This window comes from Kockovaella imperatae (genome assembly GCF_002102565.1).
Source record: "Kockovaella imperatae strain NRRL Y-17943 chromosome Unknown BD324scaffold_1, whole genome shotgun sequence".
Taxonomy (NCBI): domain Eukaryota; kingdom Fungi; phylum Basidiomycota; class Tremellomycetes; order Tremellales; family Cuniculitremaceae; genus Kockovaella; species Kockovaella imperatae.
Genome location: NW_019028941.1, coordinates 353298 through 370545, shown reverse-complemented (window position 1 = coordinate 370545; position 17248 = coordinate 353298). Strand labels below are relative to the sequence as shown.

General features: G+C 51.4%; 7 protein-coding genes across 7 annotated transcripts; 3 read left to right on the top strand and 4 right to left on the bottom strand.

Annotated features, from left to right (window-relative positions):
• Positions 1-93: 93 nt before the first annotated feature.
• Positions 94-2225, top strand: BD324DRAFT_611481 (SBF-like CPA transporter family-domain-containing protein). The gene is made up of 8 exons (XM_022014271.1): positions 94-613; positions 672-691; positions 744-1053; positions 1108-1280; positions 1332-1354; positions 1406-1495; positions 1564-1928; positions 1989-2225. Exons 1-8 carry the CDS (start codon positions 235-237, stop codon positions 2147-2149), a joined length of 1521 nt encoding a protein of 506 aa, XP_021874280.1. The 5' UTR covers positions 94-234; the 3' UTR covers positions 2150-2225.
• On the bottom strand, positions 2226-5569 carry BD324DRAFT_596148 (hypothetical protein). Its single transcript, XM_022013858.1, has 8 exons — positions 4479-5569; positions 4050-4416; positions 3866-3996; positions 3688-3817; positions 3468-3638; positions 3313-3420; positions 3053-3269; positions 2226-2999 (listed from the first exon to the last, which is right to left on the bottom strand). The coding sequence occupies exons 1-8, from the start codon at positions 5363-5365 to the stop codon at positions 2314-2316; spliced, it is 2697 nt and encodes an 898-aa protein (XP_021874279.1). The 5' UTR covers positions 5366-5569; the 3' UTR covers positions 2226-2313.
• Positions 5570-5594: 25 nt separating this feature from the next.
• Positions 5595-7865, bottom strand: BD324DRAFT_611478 (hypothetical protein). Its single transcript, XM_022014270.1, has 6 exons — positions 7056-7865; positions 6948-7004; positions 6822-6893; positions 6681-6774; positions 6358-6628; positions 5595-6309 (listed from the first exon to the last, which is right to left on the bottom strand). Exons 1-6 carry the CDS (start codon positions 7598-7600, stop codon positions 5735-5737), a joined length of 1614 nt encoding a protein of 537 aa, XP_021874278.1. The 5' UTR covers positions 7601-7865; the 3' UTR covers positions 5595-5734.
• A 146-nt stretch (positions 7866-8011) lies between these two features.
• Positions 8012-9848, bottom strand: BD324DRAFT_640533 (P-loop containing nucleoside triphosphate hydrolase protein; the record flags this gene model as incomplete). The annotated part of the gene is made up of 5 exons (XM_022017353.1): positions 8012-8077; positions 8136-8704; positions 8744-8807; positions 8862-9608; positions 9657-9848. 5 exons carry the CDS (start codon positions 9846-9848, stop codon positions 8012-8014), a joined length of 1638 nt encoding a protein of 545 aa, XP_021874277.1.
• Positions 9849-10024: 176 nt separating this feature from the next.
• Positions 10025-11415, top strand: BD324DRAFT_10556 (CutC family-domain-containing protein). Its single transcript, XM_022011920.1, has 7 exons — positions 10025-10315; positions 10368-10438; positions 10491-10648; positions 10702-10730; positions 10786-10818; positions 10879-10927; positions 10988-11415. Exons 1-7 carry the CDS (start codon positions 10201-10203, stop codon positions 11283-11285), a joined length of 753 nt encoding a protein of 250 aa, XP_021874276.1. The 5' UTR covers positions 10025-10200; the 3' UTR covers positions 11286-11415.
• An 87-nt stretch (positions 11416-11502) lies between these two features.
• On the top strand, positions 11503-14509 carry BD324DRAFT_611443 (SDA1-domain-containing protein). The gene is made up of 11 exons (XM_022014269.1): positions 11503-11624; positions 11680-11996; positions 12060-12338; positions 12385-12631; positions 12689-12797; positions 12858-12963; positions 13014-13347; positions 13395-13484; positions 13535-13912; positions 13962-14314; positions 14368-14509. Exons 1-11 carry the CDS (start codon positions 11553-11555, stop codon positions 14462-14464), a joined length of 2382 nt encoding a protein of 793 aa, XP_021874275.1. The 5' UTR covers positions 11503-11552; the 3' UTR covers positions 14465-14509.
• Positions 14510-17016, bottom strand: BD324DRAFT_611439 (phosphoenolpyruvate carboxykinase). Its single transcript, XM_022014268.1, has 5 exons — positions 16415-17016; positions 16167-16354; positions 15954-16107; positions 15443-15895; positions 14510-15389 (listed from the first exon to the last, which is right to left on the bottom strand). Exons 1-5 carry the CDS (start codon positions 16523-16525, stop codon positions 14643-14645), a joined length of 1653 nt encoding a protein of 550 aa, XP_021874274.1. The 5' UTR covers positions 16526-17016; the 3' UTR covers positions 14510-14642.
• Between the last annotated feature and the right edge of the window lie 232 nt (positions 17017-17248).

Sequence of the window (17248 nt, the reverse complement as noted above, 5' to 3'; positions counted from 1 at the left end):
TCTTGACCGTTACAATGGGAAAGATTTTGATTCCGCTCATCTGCCTTCGGGATGTCGGGGCCCGCTTGAAATGCCGAGTATTTGTACAAGCATACTATCCATCTTGACCGTCAAGGTGGATGACGGACACTTGTAGATAGGACTGGACGATATCTATATAAACTTCTTAGCTGAGGTAGGTGAATTTAAGACTCAGCTGCAGCCTGAATACATCATCTCTTGGTCTCGGTCCGAATGGCGAATACTGGCAACTCTGTACGAGATTCGACATTTCCCGATCCAAAGAAACGTACTGGGAGTCGATCAAGTTACGGCTCATTCAAACGCGACCACTTCAATGCATCTGGTCAACCCAGTGGATCTTTGATCAATGCCCCAACAGAGACTTGTTTGGGAGGAGGTTCTGAGGACGAGCAGCATGGACTCCAGGATCAGCTTGGACCGACCAAGAGTCGAACAAGCGTTGCTGAGCCTTCCATCGAGAAGAATACGAGGAAATGGTATCATCCCAAAGCATTGCTATTACTAGCCATCTCAAATTGGTTCCTGATCGGTATTGGGATAGCTATAGGCTTGGCTTCGAGGTTTCCCCAGGTGGCAGCTGAAGGCGGATGTGAGCAATGGCGGGAAAGAAGAGCGTTGAGCATACAGCTGACCTGAAAACCTACCAGATATCCGCTCTGAATACTCGGTGAGCGCGATTCTTCCAGCCGGTCAACTCAAACAGGCTGACGTTTTCCCAGATCCAATACGGTGCACTAGCGATCATCTTCCTCATTACCGGACTCACTTTGTCAACACAAATTCTATATCGTCAAGTGAAATCGTATTCCCTACACTTGTCAACGCAAATCATATCCCTTCTGGTATTCCCGACGGTTGTTTTCATAATCATTACCATCATTCAATCGGCAGATAACCCTGCGATCGACAGATACATCCTTGTCGGACTAATGGTTATGGGCGTACTTCCCACCACCGTCGCTAGCAATATCACTATGACACGCGGAGCGGATGGCAACGTCGAAGCCGCCACTGTGGAGGTCGTCGTCGGTCAGTGATCATACACATCACGCACAGGCATAGTTAGCTGAGACAGACGACCAGGTCAAATTCTCGGCATCTTTCTTTCGCCATTGTTGCTGAACATGTTCTTCGTGGGCTCTTCCTGGGCGTATGGTCGACCAGTTGCCGAAGCGGGCAAAAAGGGGACGGCAGGTCTCACTGCGATCTATCAGCAAGTGGGCAAGCGACTTGGACTGGCTGTATTTCTACCAACAGTAGGTTCAATAAGCTTTCCTTATAGAGACACCTGGCTGACGGTACCTCAGTTTGTAGGGCAGGTGATACAAAAGTGAGACGGGTCTTGTACGCCTCAATGACACTTGACGCTCACACCGATCAGTATTGGCAACGCTAGAAAGTACATCAAATGGGCCACGACACACTTGCATCTGCCGAAGATCGCCACATTCATGCTGCTGTTGATCATCTGGTGTGTCTCTCGGACAAAACGCTCGATATGACCTCGAAAAACTGATACCTCCACCCACTCTGTCCCAGGTCCGCCTTTTCCAACCAATTCAAGAATCACGCCTTCGAATCGATATCACCTCAATCCGTCATTCTCGTCTGTTTCTTCAACCTTTCCCTGTACCTTTGTATGACCCTTGCTGTCCTATACATTTGTCGATTACCCTATTTGACAAGATCAATCACTCATCCTCCCATGGCCTCTGCCCGGTGGCGGCGAAAGCTCGCCAACTTTATCCTTCATTATCGATTTGCCAAACCGGAGACAACGGCCATTTGCTTTTGTGCGCCGGCTAAAGGTCTAACGGTCGGCTCTCCGATCCTAAATATCCTTTATGCTGGCTTTCCGGAAGACAAGAGGGCGATCATCTCCATTCCCATCGTCATTTACCAGGGTGAGCTAGAGTTAGGCGTGGTTCGGAAAAGCATCATGCACTGACCTCTCTTGCTCGTAGGTCAACAAGTCGCTGCTGCACAGATCCTGACGTACCTTTTCAAACGATGGAACGCAAAGCCAGATACACTGGTTGCAAACAAGGACCCTCCGCCAGAGCTGCCGACGTCCAGAGCTGGCACGCCAGAGCTCCAGGACCGAGCTAGCAGCGTACCGCCATGATGTCTCCCCTGTCAAAGACTTGCGATTATTTCATCTGTGTTGTATGAGGCAAACATCTCAAAGCATTCACTGTATCTCTATTGGTCGTAGGCTATGCATAGCATCTGGCATGCTGTTGAAGACAAGGATACCGCTACATTATGGATACATTTTGGCAACCAAGATCAATCCGTCGACGTTGTAGTCGTCGTCGAAGTATCATCGCTGAGACTGATCCGCCCATCGCTTCCGACTCGGCGCACCACTCCTATCCTGGCCTGACTTTTCGAGGCGGAAGGAGTCAAGTCAAGCTCCGACATGCGAGTTTCCAAACCTAATGCAGTGCCGTGTCGCGAAGATCTCGACTTTGTAGGTGTTGCGTCGCCCAAGTGGGGAGAGAGGTGATCAGAGGACTGAGAAGCGAATATTTCATCCTCCACGTGCGCAGCCACGGCGATGCCTAGGCTCTCGACACGAGAGGCCAACCATCCGGCAAAAGTTGCACTCATACAGAATGAAGCGTAGAAATCATTCTCCACTCTGGACTTTGAACTGAGACCCTTTGTTCTAAAGGCCAGGGGATTTGGACCTTGAGTTTTGAGTTGCGTCAAGAATGTCGGCAAGGAGAACGGTTTCAGTGAAGATGTTGAGAGTGAGACGCTCGAATGATGAGTCATATGGGACGATAAGGAGCTTTGAGACGCTACAGACGACACGGAAGCCATCGATGGAGATGGTGTAAAGTTTGGGTTGGGCGAAGGGGCGGGTGTGAGAGTTGGAGCAAGGGTTTGAAAATACCGATTGAGAGGTACCAGCATTCGCTCCGTCAACTGTTGGAAATGCGTGCGGAGCGCTTCGTTGCCTGCTGGATCTACAAGACACTTTCAGGAGATGCTCTGAAGACTGAAAATGATTTTCACTGACCATCGTATCTTCCCTCGGCTACGAGTGCCTCGAGCCGCTTGAGCAACGCTCTATCTTTCGAAACGCTGCGGTGCCGCCTGCTGTGGAAGCCATCCGACTGTTCGGCTCGTTGGGGTGGACCAGAGCCCATCCCAGGCTTCTTTGTCCGTGCAGGTTTAGCAAGAGAGATGGAAATCACGTTTGGCCAATGCGACGCGGCATTACGAAAGAAGGGATTCTGGGGATAGCTCAATCAATGTTCTACTATACAAGCGACTCACTGTCACACCGACGACGACACCGGGTTGAGGTTTGTTAGAATTGACGAGGAGAGCAAAGTCGTGGTCGTGAATGTGTAAATATGGTCGGAAGTCTCCCGATGGAGGAATCTGAGCGTGTCAACTAGGTCGGAGTAGGCATCCTGAATTCGCCTCACCGGCCGGAATAGATCTCTCAGCCACCATACGATCTCGGAGCACATTCGAGGATCTGGTGCGATGACTAGCACTGGTTCAGCGAGAACTAGGCATTCCCACAAGGACCACAGGGAAGGTAAGAAGGATGCAAATGTCCTGAGCGGCGTAGAAGATGGCAATGATGCTAGAATCTATGATAGAGTGAGCGGCTCGTAATCTGATGGCTGATTCCCCACATACAGGATTATGGGGAGACGGCGGAAGGAAAGCATGACCAATTTGAGGCGTATCCTTTGTATCTGGTAGTTTTACAGTGATGACATGAGACATGAGTGGCAGTTCCAGCATCTGGTCTGGACTAGGATCGGGCCTGTACGACGCTGAGCATTGGCAGACAGGCACATGGCCATGGACCCACCATGATGCAATTGAATGACATGCAGCTTCTAATGCGGAGTACCCACGCTCGAAAAAGATTGGGGCGACTCGATGCAAGATGGCAGAGAAGAACGATGGGAAGGGTAGATGAGTCAAGATGACAAGGGATTTCTAGACCTGCTTTGAGCATGTGCAAGACCTTTCATCAATATCGTGAGACTCACCTGCATGTATCCTCGAGCGATACCTCGATCTCGCCGTTGCTCGAACCAGACGAACCCGTACAACCATTCTCGACCCCTTTCATCCCATTTCCGATACTCTTCAGCCTTTTCGCCTGTACTCAACAACTGGGGTGGGCCAGGCGAAGGTGACTGGACGTCCCGCGGAGACAGAAGCCCGCCATTTGAGCTCGACTTGACTGGCGTCTCTTTGTAAGAATCCAGGAATCCTCCGCTTGAATCCGGCATCGGAGACGGTGGCTCAGAATGATGTAACGAGCTTGGGTCTGGAGGTATATGACGGATCTTGAAGGAGAAGACGATCGAGCCTTCGGCAAAAAGAGAGGTATCAGGGAAGCTGGAAAACGCTCTGAAGGAGATGGCGATCGTCAGCTCAGCTTGCGGCATCCGAGCATTGAGGCCCCGACTCACACATTCTCCTTTTCGCCCGGTCCCCAGCGTCTGCCAAGCAACCGGCGCTCAACTACCGGGCCCCTCTCCAGGTCAAAGTTGCACACTACGATCTCCTTGATCCAACGCCCCATCTTCTGGGCAGTAATCGCCTCCACCAAGGGCGGAGGTCTGGGCTCACCAGGACGCCGACTCCAACCTAAGCGTAAACTTGGGGTGATTTCGTGGTTCGTAAAGCCTGTCGAGGCTTTATCCTTGGATCTGGACCTAGAAGGTGGAAGAGAAGGATCGGGTGATGTTGACAAATCATACGAAGGTAATCTGGCGTGAAGATGAAGGGACTTGCTTCTGCCCACCGTAGTATTGCTAGAAGTTCGCCTTGGCAGCGGTCGTGAACTCCCACTCTCAGCAGGACCAGAGGGGCCAGCCGAAGTAGACGATCTCGGATCAGCAGATGACGGTCGAATGGGCTCTTCTGGTCCCCAGAATGAACTGGCAACGAGGGGTGTGGAAACGTCGGATCGAGAGTCGTCCTGATCTACTCCTGAGCCAACTGATTGAGCTCCCAAGCGCGAAGGACCAGACCTGCTAAACTTCTCCTTTGTCGGCGAATCATTGAGCGAGATAGATCCTGTCACTGATGGGGTGTTGATGGCGAGACCAACGAGCGATGAGGATGCTGGCGGCACTGAGCGAGCCGCGGAACCTCGGTGCACATCGCGATTCAGCACCCTTCTAGGAGTGGGACTCGAGATGTCACGATGGTGCCGTCCATAGGCTCGGGCAGCGTGAACCACGTCATCTTCGCCTACCGGATCTCTGAGAATGCTCGATATCTGAGGAGTGGAACGCGAGATGGGGAATGACAAGGAAATGTCTCCACCGTCATCGTCGTCTGGAATCGGCATCACTGTAGATCTATCTCTCTTTCGTCCCCACGACAGTGCGCTGAGCTTCCCGCAAACAGGAACCTTGTGACAAGGTGCAGATGATTACTGCCGCATTCTGAGGGGCATATACCAGCCTTGATGGCGTTTGAAGCTGAGGGTTGTCTTGATACAGTTGACCTTAGTGTCCAGTGAGACGTATCACGGACGGACGTGTTTTCGTCGTTTGCGGCAATCGAGAGATCAGGGTTTCCACTTTGATTTATTAATATTGTTGTGGAGAGAACCACACCTTAATTTACTACAGGGCTTATGACATACAGTGACGATCACATAGAGATGCTTCTTAAGATGATGCGCAAAATACAGATACAACGACTTGGATATCGGTCATCGAGTCAAGGTCCACGTCCTATCACCTTCCGGTTGATGTCTAGCGACTTGAGGAATCCTATCAACAGCCCCGTAGTTGGTGAATCTAGCAGCATTCTTCTTGTCGTTGAGACCCGTGAAGGCGGAAGTCGGCCTTGGCTTGAACATCGTGCTGTCTTCTTCATCCTCATCTTCCTCAACAATGTCCGGAATGATCTCGACTGCTCTTCCCTTTCCTTTGTTCTTCGGAGCCGGGACACCGGTGTCCAGATTGGGGTCACCCGGGCTAGGTCCAGCCAGAACGACGCCCGAATCAACAGCTTGATATCGCCTCGTGACAGCGTCCTCCGGCAGAGGGTCAGCCACAGCTTCGCCTTCAATCATAGCCTCTTCTAAAGCCTCGGCGGTCTCTTCCATGTCACCGAGATCCTTCTTGAAGATCCGCTTCAAACCGACAGGAATGAGAATCGCAACGGCGACTGCGATCATACCGAGAATGTTCCTGACCGACAGGATATGGAAGTCCGCTGCTGATGTCATTGAGTCAAGAGAAGACCCGATTGTAACGTGGATGAGGGACATAGGAGCGATGCCTACGAAATGTCAGATTGTTCATCTAGACATGGGCGATCCCTGCTCACCAATGAAACAACTCAGCCAGAAGAGACCGAGACCGATGCCGAGATGAGGGCACACGAGATTGGTAATGCCGTGAGGTGGGAAAGGCGAGATTCTGAGAACGAGGAGGAACGCAAAGATGTCCATGGTCGAGACAGTCTGGCCCTTAGTCGCATCTCCCATCAGTTTGGCACGGAAAACGGCCACTCTGGATCGATAGAAAGGCAGCATGAGGAGGGGAGGTGCGAGGACAGCGGAAAGAAGGTAACATAGGACTGAGCCGACCGACTCGCACTGGAATAGGGCGTCATGATACTGGCACGTTTCTTTTTCAGGGTTTGCTCACGATGCAGGCCAGAATCAGACCCTGACCGATACCGTAGGCTGCTCCAAAGACGATCGCAATGTACATCGACCCAGGAAGGGAGAATGTTTGGACGCTAAGGCAGGCTTAGCATGTGCTGAGGCCATGGCCACTGTGACTCACAACAGATAGGTGACTATGCCACATGTCAGAATACGCAGAGGATAGCCTCGTTTGTATTTTTGGAACATTGCACTACGGGAAAGGTCAGCTAAGTGATTCCGGTTGACAATGCCCAAGAAGGCCCACTTGAGTGCCTGTAGATCCGCAAAGGAGTGAGGGATTTTCAGTATCGCTCGGTCCTCTCTGACGAAGGGTTGGTTGTAAGTACATATTGGCCTGCGATCGGAGACTCACGGTTCTAGCCTGGGCAGACAGAGGTAGAAGGTGATGGCTACGAATGCAGTGAAGACCACGAAGAGAGCAGTGAATTTGACGGTGGCTTCGGCGTAAGGACCTCGGTACCATTTGGCTTTGTCTGCTTGACCTAGGAGTGAGGTTGTTTCCGAAGCAATCTCGCCCTCTTCGGCAACACTGGAGTCATCGGAAGTCCTGCGATCGATGGAAGAGTGCCTCGCATGTTTCATGAGGGTGTCGGTTAAGAGATTCTGACGGGTATCCGATCGGGTAGGTGGTAATGACGCCTCAGTCTTGGCGGGTGAAGTGGGTTTCGAGGTGGATGAAGTGTACGCAAAGCCGTTGTCTTGACTTTGATCGGCTAGACTCCCATCATCAGATGATGCCCCTGATGAGCTAGATGACGAGATCTGAACAATGGTGGTAGACTTGCGTTGTCGAAATCGAGGGGGCGATGCGTGTCCAGGAATAGAAGGTTGAGCGTAACCAGCCAAGCGGGGGGAAGATGTATAGGAAGGAGGAGCGGATGAGAACGGCTCAGACATGTCTGGGCGTGGTGTGGATGAATACGTTGACCGGTTCAGATCATCCAATAGCTTGAAATGTCCGTCAAACGTGTGTGCCGAGATGGTGAATCAACAGTGCTCCCCAGCTGTCTCGATATATACACGGGTGGCCAATTCTCTCTGCGTGAGCCAGCACGGGCTTCCAGCCGTTATTATCCTGACTTAGATGACCCGTCGCTATTCACCTATCCAATGTTCATGTAACAAGTACAAAGGTAGCAATGCTTTGGATGGATGATGATGATGTTGAGTGTCTATCGAATCTAATGGGACGACTAGGCATTTAAACAACGTAGGCTGGCCGAGGGCCATTTCTGGAAGCCACGTGGTGAACCCATTAGGTAATAGATCATAAATAAATTATATCTGCTCCCGGCCGAAAGCTCGGCTTCATGACAGCGTGGCGTGACCATCTGCTAGCTTCAATACGCGACCACGACTTTTGGACCACGGGACCTGGGGATGATGGATGAGCTGAATGCTGATGATGATGTTGGGAGGAGTCGTGACTTACCTCATCGTCGTAGTGGCTGACAACGATGACAGCCTGCTCAGGCATCTCCTTCCATTCCGCCTCCAATAATTGGCAACATTGATCCCAAGTCACTTCATCCAGACCTTGACTTGGCTCGTCGAGGACCAACAACTTGGGTCGAGAGACCACTGCTCTGAGGAAGAGCAGAAGGGCTTGTTGAGGCGCCGTGAAGTGTGCGAAAGGTCGTCGACCGATCGAGGTGACGCTTTCTGCTTCAGCTGTCGAGCCTGTATCATAGCGGGTTGGGGTGAACTGCTTTATGAAGCGCCCCAGGAGAGACCTGACGCGCTCTTTCTGCTCAGCGTTCAGCTGCCTCCTGGAGAATACGCCTTCAAATCCTGATCCGACTGCCTCAGTAGCTGTGAGACCCATTCCTCTTGGGAACGCAGCATAGATCTCGGGGGACGTGTGACCGATCATGGTCCGAAGAATCGGGGTCGGCGTCATCCGTCGTGGTTTGGAGAACAGTGTGAGAGATTCAGCTGGCAGACTAAAGGATCGAGGATGATGCCCTAGAACAAGGGACAGGAGAGTAGTCTTGCCTGAGCCTGGGGACGGTCAGTCTGATACAGAGTGATTAGCCTTGCCGTTTGATCCTTGGAGATGCCATTTCTCTCCAGGTAAGATGCTCCATGAGATATCTTTGAGGACCTGAAATATGTTTTTTGAGCACTGTTTGTCTCCTCGAAGGAAGTCTCAGCTCACAGGTCGGCTACCCTCCCCGTAGGATATAGAGACTCTGCTCATCGCAACGACAGGCTCAATGGCCTCATTGGCCGATGGCGGACTCGATGATTCGATCACCTCAGGTGAGCTCTGATGAATGTCAGAGCCTATACTGGCCGCCTTCTCCTGCTCCCAGACCTCTCTAGATCCAATCCACACATTTCCATCCCGAATCTCGCAGATGTCGGTGACCCACGCTGGTATATCGCCCGTCTTGCCCCTGAGCACGAGCACGATCGCCGGATCACATTTCGCGTTGATTTCACCTAGGATGGCTGACACTTGATCCCTCGAGTTCACATCCAAGCCAGACATTGGATCCTCAAAAATGAGCAAAACGGGTTTCGTCAACAATGCCGCCGCTATCCTAGCTCTCCGAGTTTGGCCTGAGGACAACGACACAGACGGCAGATCCAGAAGGTGATCGATTTGCATCTTTTTGGAGACAGATTCGATAGCATCGGGAGGGGGCGTAGGATCTAAGGAAGAGAGAGTCTGCCTGAAAGTGATTTTGTCGTCCTCTTGAAGGGCTCCATATCGAGCTGTGAAATCCGTAAATTCACCCGTTGTAGGCGGACGAGCGAATGAAAGGTGTCGAACGGGCTTTGAGGTGTTGAACACATTCTCATTTGAGAACGGACTTGGAGGTGTGCTGATGTGAGTGATGTATGGGAATGGCCCAGGAGGAGATGTGATAGGATGAATACGATGTCGACTGAGGAGAGTCTGTACAAAGGGGGCGTGGCGTCAACGCTTGTTAGATCGAGGGCTCACCTCAACGGCCAATCGCCTGCCCTCCGAGTCTCCCACTATAGCCCAACCTCGAGCTGGTGTCGTGTCCCTGTCGATAGTCCATCCTGCTGGCGGGAACCGCAAGAGAGCGAGTTCCTTACGAGCCGTTGATGCCGTGCCCAGGCGATGGATGGTCGCGTTCGGCGGCAGCCTCACCAAAGGTAATTTGGTCATCTTCGGTTCACCTGTCCTATCCTCGGGCTCCTGATCATTGTCTCTCGATCCATACGCCGCTCATGACAAGGGCGGGATGTCGAGTCGAGCAACCATGCTTGGAACGATATTTCCAGTGGAACGGTTGTTGTCCGGTTGAACTGACCCGAAATATCGGGCAAAAGCAAGATCCCCTCTCCCTTGCTTATCTCGTCCATTGGCTTACAAGCATAACAAGAGAGTAAGAGAGTCGGAGCAGGATCGTCGGTCTTCTGAAGTTATCCGGACCTGGACACAAGCTAAAGCGGCACAATGCTGGCGATGGAGGTTTGCTTAGATTCGGTGGACTCGGCCAAGAAGTGGGATCTGTTGGATGCTGGATGCCCATGATTTGGAACGCGAAGCTTACCGCCCTTTCTTTTTCAGGATCGCTCACATCGTGAATCAGGGCCAGAATCGCATAGAGCTATGTGGTAGTCTAGTATATGGTGCGACCATCTTCCATCATGGCTGTGCCTAGCTAATCCTCACTCTCCAAAGGGGGTGGTCTGACACCAACAATCGGGCTCGTCAGACAAATTAAGAATATCATAGAGTCTTCTCGCATCATGGCGAGTCCTCTGGCTCTCCTCCGAAACAGGATGACACTGAGTGTAACTCCAGGTCATGGTCCGTCCACGTACTGGCTCATTCATATATACCCCTGAGGAGATCAATACCATGATAGAAGACATCAAAGCTTTCAAAGCCGAAGGTGTACGGGGCGTCGTGTTCGGCTGCTTGACGGAAGACGGAGCGATTGACGAGAAGGTCACTAAGCAGTGGGTGAAAGAGCCCTGAAAGAGATACCTTCATACTCATGCTGCGTTCTCAGGCTGGTGGCTGCTGCGAGGCCCTTGGATGGTTGGTCTCGTACATGTCCTTCATTAGGCCTGTCACTCATGCCCGTAATCTCCAGTGACATTTCACCGTGCTTTTGACATCTCTACAGGCGATTTCTCTTCCAGTGAGGCTTGACTGGAGGGGTGCTTAGGCAGACCTGACGTCTTAGGTCTCGATACACTGCAGCGTATAGGTGGCATCACACGGCTTTTGACCAGGTGGGCAGAGTCAAAGCACCTTTAGTACCCAGAGACAGGAATGTGCTGACTCAACATCAGTGGGCACGGAAAGACGGTCATGGATGGCGCAGTGGAGCTATCCGGTCTCATCTCGCACTCATCTTCCGTCAATGGTCCCATCATATGCCCGGCATCCGGTATCAACAACGAGACTGTATTAAGGCTCCACAAGGCCGTCCCGGGACTCAAAGAAGTGCACCTCACAGGTAGCGGTATCATACCGTATCCTAAAGACAGTAGATCGATTATGGCCCAGGATTTAGGCTTTGGCGCAGGAGAGTGGCACTTGGATCCGGTGAAGATTGAGAGAGTTTGGGACATTGTCAAGGACTGGTAGGAGCAAGCGGAGGCTCATGCGTGGCATTTCAGCGCAAGAGGTCTTGTTGTTCACCGGAGGGATGTCGTATATGTAGCTAGTCTCCCCTGCATGTCCGAGATCATGATGAAGTCTATTCTGTCGCGGAAAAGCAAACTCAAAGACTGGATTCGCCACTCGGAAGATTTTTCCTCCGTCGATCGCATTCGGTTTGGAAAAATCTTTCAACTGCTCGTTTAAAGACATCAATCACTGGCATTCATTGCTCCAGTATCGAGCTCAGGTGAGATGGTCAAGCAGCGCAATTCGCGAGGTATACTCCTCACTTCGAACTTGCCCCAATTACAAAATCTGATCAAGGTATGTCCCTCCCGACGGCCCATTCGAGTATCATGTTGTTGAAAATTTGTTGCAGCGAGATCCAAAAGGATATAAGGAAGAGTTCTTGTCGCAATATAACCACTATCTCTCACTTTTACGCTTGCACTCTATTTCAACTTCCTCAAATCAGGTGAACAACGACAAGTCAGATGAACAGTTCGCCAACCTCGTGACATTTGTGTCGCAAGTCGCTCAATGTTATCCGGAGGAGACGAAGGAATTGCCTGAACAGCTCAAGGGGATTTTGTTGGGTAGTGGAACGGGTGGCACCGCCGTGCGAGGGGATCTGAGGGAGACGGCTGTCAAGAATCTCATCATGTTGCGGAACAAGGAGGTGATCGACTCGATTCAGTGAGTCGAGGAAGCCCAGCCTTCAGACTCGACTCGAAGCCCCACGCTGAACAATGTTGTCAGGCTTTTGCAAATCCTGCTTCCACTCCTGGCTCATGTTCCTTCCTCTCTTCGCTCATTGATTCGCCATACCATCCTCACGGACCTGAAGACGTCCAATCAAAAGGCAAAAAACCATAGACTCAATCGAGTCGTTCAAAGCTTGCTTTTCGGAATGGTGGAGAGCGGAATGGGAGCAGAAGTTGTCGGCGATAAAGGAAAAGGAAAAGCCAATAAGGAGAAGGGAGGCGAAGCAATGTGGGCAGTGATGATGGTCCGCGAGCTCTGGAAGAAGGGCGTCTGGTGAGGCTAAAGTCATAAAACGGTGATAGGCTGACCATACCAATAGGAACGACGCAAAGACCGTTTCCATCGTCGCTCTGGCCGCCTTCCACCCGAATACGAAGGTCCAGTCAGCTGCGATGCATTTCTTCCTTGGGTCAGAGCATGATGCGGATGAAGAGGACTCAGACGACGAAGAAGCCATCAAAGACGCGAGGAAAGACGTCAGGAAGCTGGAACATCGATCGACGGTTGGTAAAGGCAGTAGAAAGAAGGAGAAGCAACTGGCGCTAGCAAAGAAGGACGAGAAGAAGGTTAGTGCCAACAGACCTGTTGATTTGGTTTGTCGTCATCGCTGACATTGTCGACAGAAACGGAAGAACGCTGCTCAAAGCACATCTGCAAACTTTCCAGCATTAGAGCTGTTGCATGATCCTCAGACATTCGGAGAGAAGCTATATGACAATCTTCACAAACATGGTGAGCACGCGAACCAACTTGTCGCAAGTCGGGCTCGACTGACTTCGCCCACCCCAACAGATAAACAGTACTCGCTTGAGCACAAGGTTTTGATCATGCAGCTTCTCTCGCGAGTCATGGGAGCTCACAAATTGTGCATTCTGGGTTTCTACACCTACATCATCAAGTGAGCTGCGACTCATTTTCGTGATGGATAGCAGCTGATACCTTTGTCAGGTATATGACATATCACCAGCTCCAAGTGACGACTATTCTCGTGGCTCTCGCACAATCAGTACACGAGCTCACACCGCCAGACGTCCTCACGCCGGTCATTCGAAAGATTGCTCAGGAATTTGTTCATCCAGGAGTCGGAGCTGAAGTCATCGCTGCGGGTCTCAACTCTATTCGAGAGGTGTGCAGGAGACAGCCTTGGTGTATGGAGGAAGATCTTTTGGAAGACCTAATCGAGTACCGGAAGAGCAAAGACAAGGGCGTCATCACCGCCAGTCGAGGACTGCTGCAGCTGTTTAGAGAGGTCAATCCTGGCATGCTGAAGAAGCGAGAACGAGTGAGCCTCGTGTCACTTCATCCTCGCTCTGAGCTCACGCACTACAGGGTAAAGCTGCTACCATGGGCGAGAACAGCGGTCAAGTACCTGAATATGGCCACACCAAACCTGTATCTCAGGGCATTGAAGGTCTCGAGGTGAGTCGCGGAGACCGCAAAGCGATCTCAGGTACTGACTCTGTATTCAGCTGCTTGAAGATCACCTCAATGCTATGAGACGCGAGGCGAACCCTGACGAGCCCGTCGACTCAGGTGACGAATTGTCCATCGACGAAGACGATGAAGGTGGCTGGTCGGACTGGGAGCGGGAGTCTGAGAGCTCAGACTCAAGTGGATGGGAGGATGTGTCATCTGGCGAAGATGACTTTGAAGTCAGTGATAGTGAGGATGAGGAGCGAGAAAAGAGAAAGGCGTCCAAGAAGGGCAAGGGGAAGACGGTTGACAAGGTCGCGGAAGCGGAGGATGTGGATATGGACGACGTGGATGATTCCAAGTCAATGGTGTCGATGGCTACTACAGACGTGTCCGGAGCTACGAAGAAGCTATCTCTCCTGGCTCAGCAGAAGGCAAGTTGGAGTTGTCTCGCTTCGGACGATAGCTGACTTCTGTGTCAAGATCCTGACGCCTGCAGACTTTGCCTTGCTCAACGAGCTACGACTCAAAGCGGCGAAAGATCTCGTCACGTCCACATCCTCATCCTCCGCCAAGCGCAAGCTGGCGGCTCTCGAAGCGTCCAAGAAACACACGTCAGGCGATGACCAGGCCGATCGATTCTTGGAGGAAGCTGATATTCTCGGACCGAGAAAGCGTCAAAAGCAAGATTACGAAGAGCGAATGGAGTCGATCCGAAAGGGTAGAGAAGGTCGGGACAAGTTTGGAAGTTTGAAGGGTAAGAAGATGAAGGAGAAGGAGAGTAGTTCGACGAATGCTCAGAAGAAGCGAAACAAGCCAATCATGATGGCTTTGCAGTGAGTGGGAGCGGTCCCCCGTCTCGGCTCGAGATTACTGATTCTGTCACTAGCTCCAATTCTATGATGCAGAAGAAGAAGGCGTCATTGAGGGACAAGCAGATCAAGTTGAGAGCTTCTATCGAGAAGAGGAAGAAAGCCAAAAGGTAGTCAGTTCCGCGATGGGTTGGCGATCTCCAACATGTATGCTGTGTCTTTTCTTCATCACGTACGAAATACATGCAAGAGCGTTTGATGACTACAGGCATAAGACAACTAATTTGCCCGTTAATGAGAGGAAAACCTAAGATTTTACAGACAGTATGTGCGTTTTTGAGTATGGTATCCCTTAGAAGACTGGACCCGCAAGCTTGACTTTGGGGTCGATGTCCGCCTCGTACTTTGTGTACGCCTTCTGGAACATTTCTCCGAGCTTTTTGAGCTCTGCGTCGAAAGCGTCTTGGCTAGGCCAGACTTTGGCAGGGTGTAAAATGTCTGAAGGGACACCCTCGACGGCTTTCGGGATGGAGAGGTTGAAGACTGGGAAAGTCTCGTATTCGGCTTTGGCGAGGGATCCATTGTGGATGGCATCGACAATGGCACGAGTGTATTTGAGAGGACATCTCTTGCCGGTACCGAATTTTCCGCCGGTCCAACCTGTGTTGATGAGCCAACAGTTGGCATTTGAGGATTCCATCTTTTCAGCGAGCATCCGAGCGTATCGACCTGGGTGAAGGACGATGAACGGTTGACCGTAGCAGGTCGAGAAAGTGGGCGAAGGCTCAACAACTCCATCTTCGGTACCTGGTGTCTTTGAAGTGTAGCCAGCGACAAAGTGGTAAGAAGCTTGATCGGGTGTCAAGCGAGAGACAGGTGGTAAGACTCCGAAAGCATCGCAGCAGAGCATGATGATATTAGAAGGCTGTCGGTTGGCGATACAGGGAATCTTGGCGTTTTGAATGAATTCGATAGGGTAGGCGCATCGTGTGTTCTCAGTGATAGAGACATCGTCGTAGTCGGGAACTCGATCCGCGGGGTTGTAGACGACGTTTTCGAGGATGGATCCGAATCGGATGGCGTTGAAGATTTCGGGCTCCTAGAAGATCAAGTCAGCGAGAGTGCTGCTTGGATCAAGCGTCCAGCGCTCACCTTCTCAGCGGACAAGTTGATGCACTTGGCGTAGCAACCTCCTTCAATGTTGAAGACTCCAGTATCACTCCAGACGTGCTCGTCATCCCCGATCAACATTCGGTTGGGATCGGCAGACAGTGTAGTCTTTCCGGTACCACTGAGACCAAAGAAGAGCGAGACGTCTCCATCGTCCCCCTTGGCTTGGTTGGCAGACGAGTGCAGAGAGAGCTGACCAAACTTGACGGGTTGCAAGTAGTGCATGACACTGAAGATTCCCTTCTTCATCTCTCCAGCGTATTCGGTACCGAGGATGACCATTTCCATACGCTTAAAGTTGATTTCGACGGAAGTGGAGGATGTCATACCGGTTGTGAATCGGTTGGCGGGGAATTGACCAGCGTTGTAGATGATGAAGTCGGGCTCGCCGAAGTCTGCCAGTTCTTGAGGAGTCGGTCGGATGAGCATGTTGTGCTGTTGCGACGAGATAAGCATTCATATTGGGATTGGGTAGCGTGAGGAGGTGACTCACCATGAACAAGGCGTGGTAGGCTCTCGAGGCAATGACTCGGACCTTGATTCTGTACTTGGGGTCCCATCCAGCGAATCCGTCAAACACGTAGACGTTTTCACGAGTGTTCAAATAGTCGATAGCACGTTCACGATTGATCTCAAAAGTGTGTTCGCTACACGGGGCGAGCGTCAGGACTGAAAAATCCTCACCGCCGGTCACACGACCACTCACTCCATCTTGATGTTGACGGGACCCCACCAGATCTCATCTTTGCTTCCATCCTCGTAGACGATACGTTTGTCTTTTGGTGACCTTCCAGTCTTCTTGCCTGAAAAGTTGATCAAAGCACCAGTGGAGGAGATGACAGCTCCCTCGTTGAGGATGGCATCTTCATACAGTGAGGCGATGGGAGCGTTGCGCTGGGAAGGTGACGTTAGCAGCGCTCCCCTGTTTGGGCATTGGCCCGCTGAGCTACTCACCTTGATATGGACTCTGTCGAGATCGAATCCAGCTTGGGAGAAATACTTCATCTCCTTGCCCAATAACGGGTTGGCTTCGAATTCATCGTGGTGGTGTCTGTGGGGAGCCATGGTGGAAGTTTACGAAATTTGAAACTGAAAGGCTGATGTAGGAGCAGATTAGCAACTCTCGCGATGTGTGGTGGGCAGGATGCAGTGAGTGAACAAGATGTGAGGGGAGGCAATGGTCTAGTATAGGATTGGAATGTAAAAGGTAGCCCAGCCGCAAAATGCAGGTGGGTTGAATGGGGTGTAATGATGTTCCGGCCGGGAATGAGAACCGTAACCGGGGGGGCACGTAATAAATATGCGTGGGGCCGCGAGAGCGAAAATAAGCGACGCGAGCGGGTGACTCACTGTGTATGTAGGGATGCTTGATCGCAATGCAAGTCTATGTATATGTGTATGTGTGTGTGCGAGAGAGGAGACAGGAAGGATGTGCATGAAAAGAACAATGACTCCATGGACCTACCTATATATGTATATGTATTGGCCCATGGTCCGTATGATTCCGAGTCTCGCGTCGGTCTCAAAGCCAAGGAAGAGCGGAAAATGACTTTCCATGCCCCGCCAATCGGATTAGATCGGCTTTAAGTTTAGAGGACCGTAGAAAACCGAAAAAAGGAGGAGCTGAGAGGATATCCCAGGCTCCGCATCAGACAATATGCATAGACATGGAGGCCCGTGGATAGTCAAGCGAACGACACATGTGCATGGTGGCATACGGATCAATTTCACCCATGGCCGGAGCTGAGCTGCTCATGTAATTTCGAATCTGGACAAAAATGATTTCGG

Coding starts and splice junctions, on each gene's coding strand:
- BD324DRAFT_611439 (XM_022014268.1), bottom strand. CDS start 16,525: ATGGCTCCCCACAGACACCACCACGATGAATTCGAAGCCAACCCGTTA. Junction 16,108..16,166: donor CCCGTCAACATCAAGATGGA/GTGAGTGGTCGT, acceptor CGCCCCGTGTAG/CGAACACACTTTTGAGATCA. Junction 15,896..15,953: donor CCTACCACGCCTTGTTCATG/GTGAGTCACCTC, acceptor TCGTCGCAACAG/CACAACATGCTCATCCGACC.
- BD324DRAFT_596148 (XM_022013858.1), bottom strand. CDS start 5,365: ATGCCGATTCCAGACGACGATGACGGTGGAGACATTTCCTTGTCATTC. Junction 3,818..3,865: donor TGTCATTCAATTGCATCATG/GTGGGTCCATGG, acceptor AGCGTCGTACAG/GCCCGATCCTAGTCCAGACC. Junction 3,000..3,052: donor AGCCGAGGGAAGATACGATG/GTCAGTGAAAAT, acceptor AGTGTCTTGTAG/ATCCAGCAGGCAACGAAGCG.
- BD324DRAFT_611478 (XM_022014270.1), bottom strand. CDS start 7,600: ATGTCTGAGCCGTTCTCATCCGCTCCTCCTTCCTATACATCTTCCCCC. Junction 6,894..6,947: donor GCGGATCTACAGGCACTCAA/GTGGGCCTTCTT, acceptor CCTTTCCCGTAG/TGCAATGTTCCAAAAATACA. Junction 6,629..6,680: donor GTCTGATTCTGGCCTGCATC/GTGAGCAAACCC, acceptor GCCCTATTCCAG/TGCGAGTCGGTCGGCTCAGT.
- BD324DRAFT_611481 (XM_022014271.1), top strand. CDS start 235: ATGGCGAATACTGGCAACTCTGTACGAGATTCGACATTTCCCGATCCA. Junction 614..671: donor GGTGGCAGCTGAAGGCGGAT/GTGAGCAATGGC, acceptor AAAACCTACCAG/ATATCCGCTCTGAATACTCG. Junction 692..743: donor ATATCCGCTCTGAATACTCG/GTGAGCGCGATT, acceptor ACGTTTTCCCAG/ATCCAATACGGTGCACTAGC.
- BD324DRAFT_10556 (XM_022011920.1), top strand. CDS start 10,201: ATGCTGGATGCCCATGATTTGGAACGCGAAGCTTACCGCCCTTTCTTT. Junction 10,731..10,785: donor TGCTGCGAGGCCCTTGGATG/GTTGGTCTCGTA, acceptor CGTAATCTCCAG/TGACATTTCACCGTGCTTTT. Junction 10,928..10,987: donor ATCACACGGCTTTTGACCAG/GTGGGCAGAGTC, acceptor ACTCAACATCAG/TGGGCACGGAAAGACGGTCA.
- BD324DRAFT_611443 (XM_022014269.1), top strand. CDS start 11,553: ATGGTCAAGCAGCGCAATTCGCGAGGTATACTCCTCACTTCGAACTTG. Junction 12,798..12,857: donor TGACAATCTTCACAAACATG/GTGAGCACGCGA, acceptor CCACCCCAACAG/ATAAACAGTACTCGCTTGAG. Junction 13,913..13,961: donor CTCTCCTGGCTCAGCAGAAG/GCAAGTTGGAGT, acceptor TTCTGTGTCAAG/ATCCTGACGCCTGCAGACTT.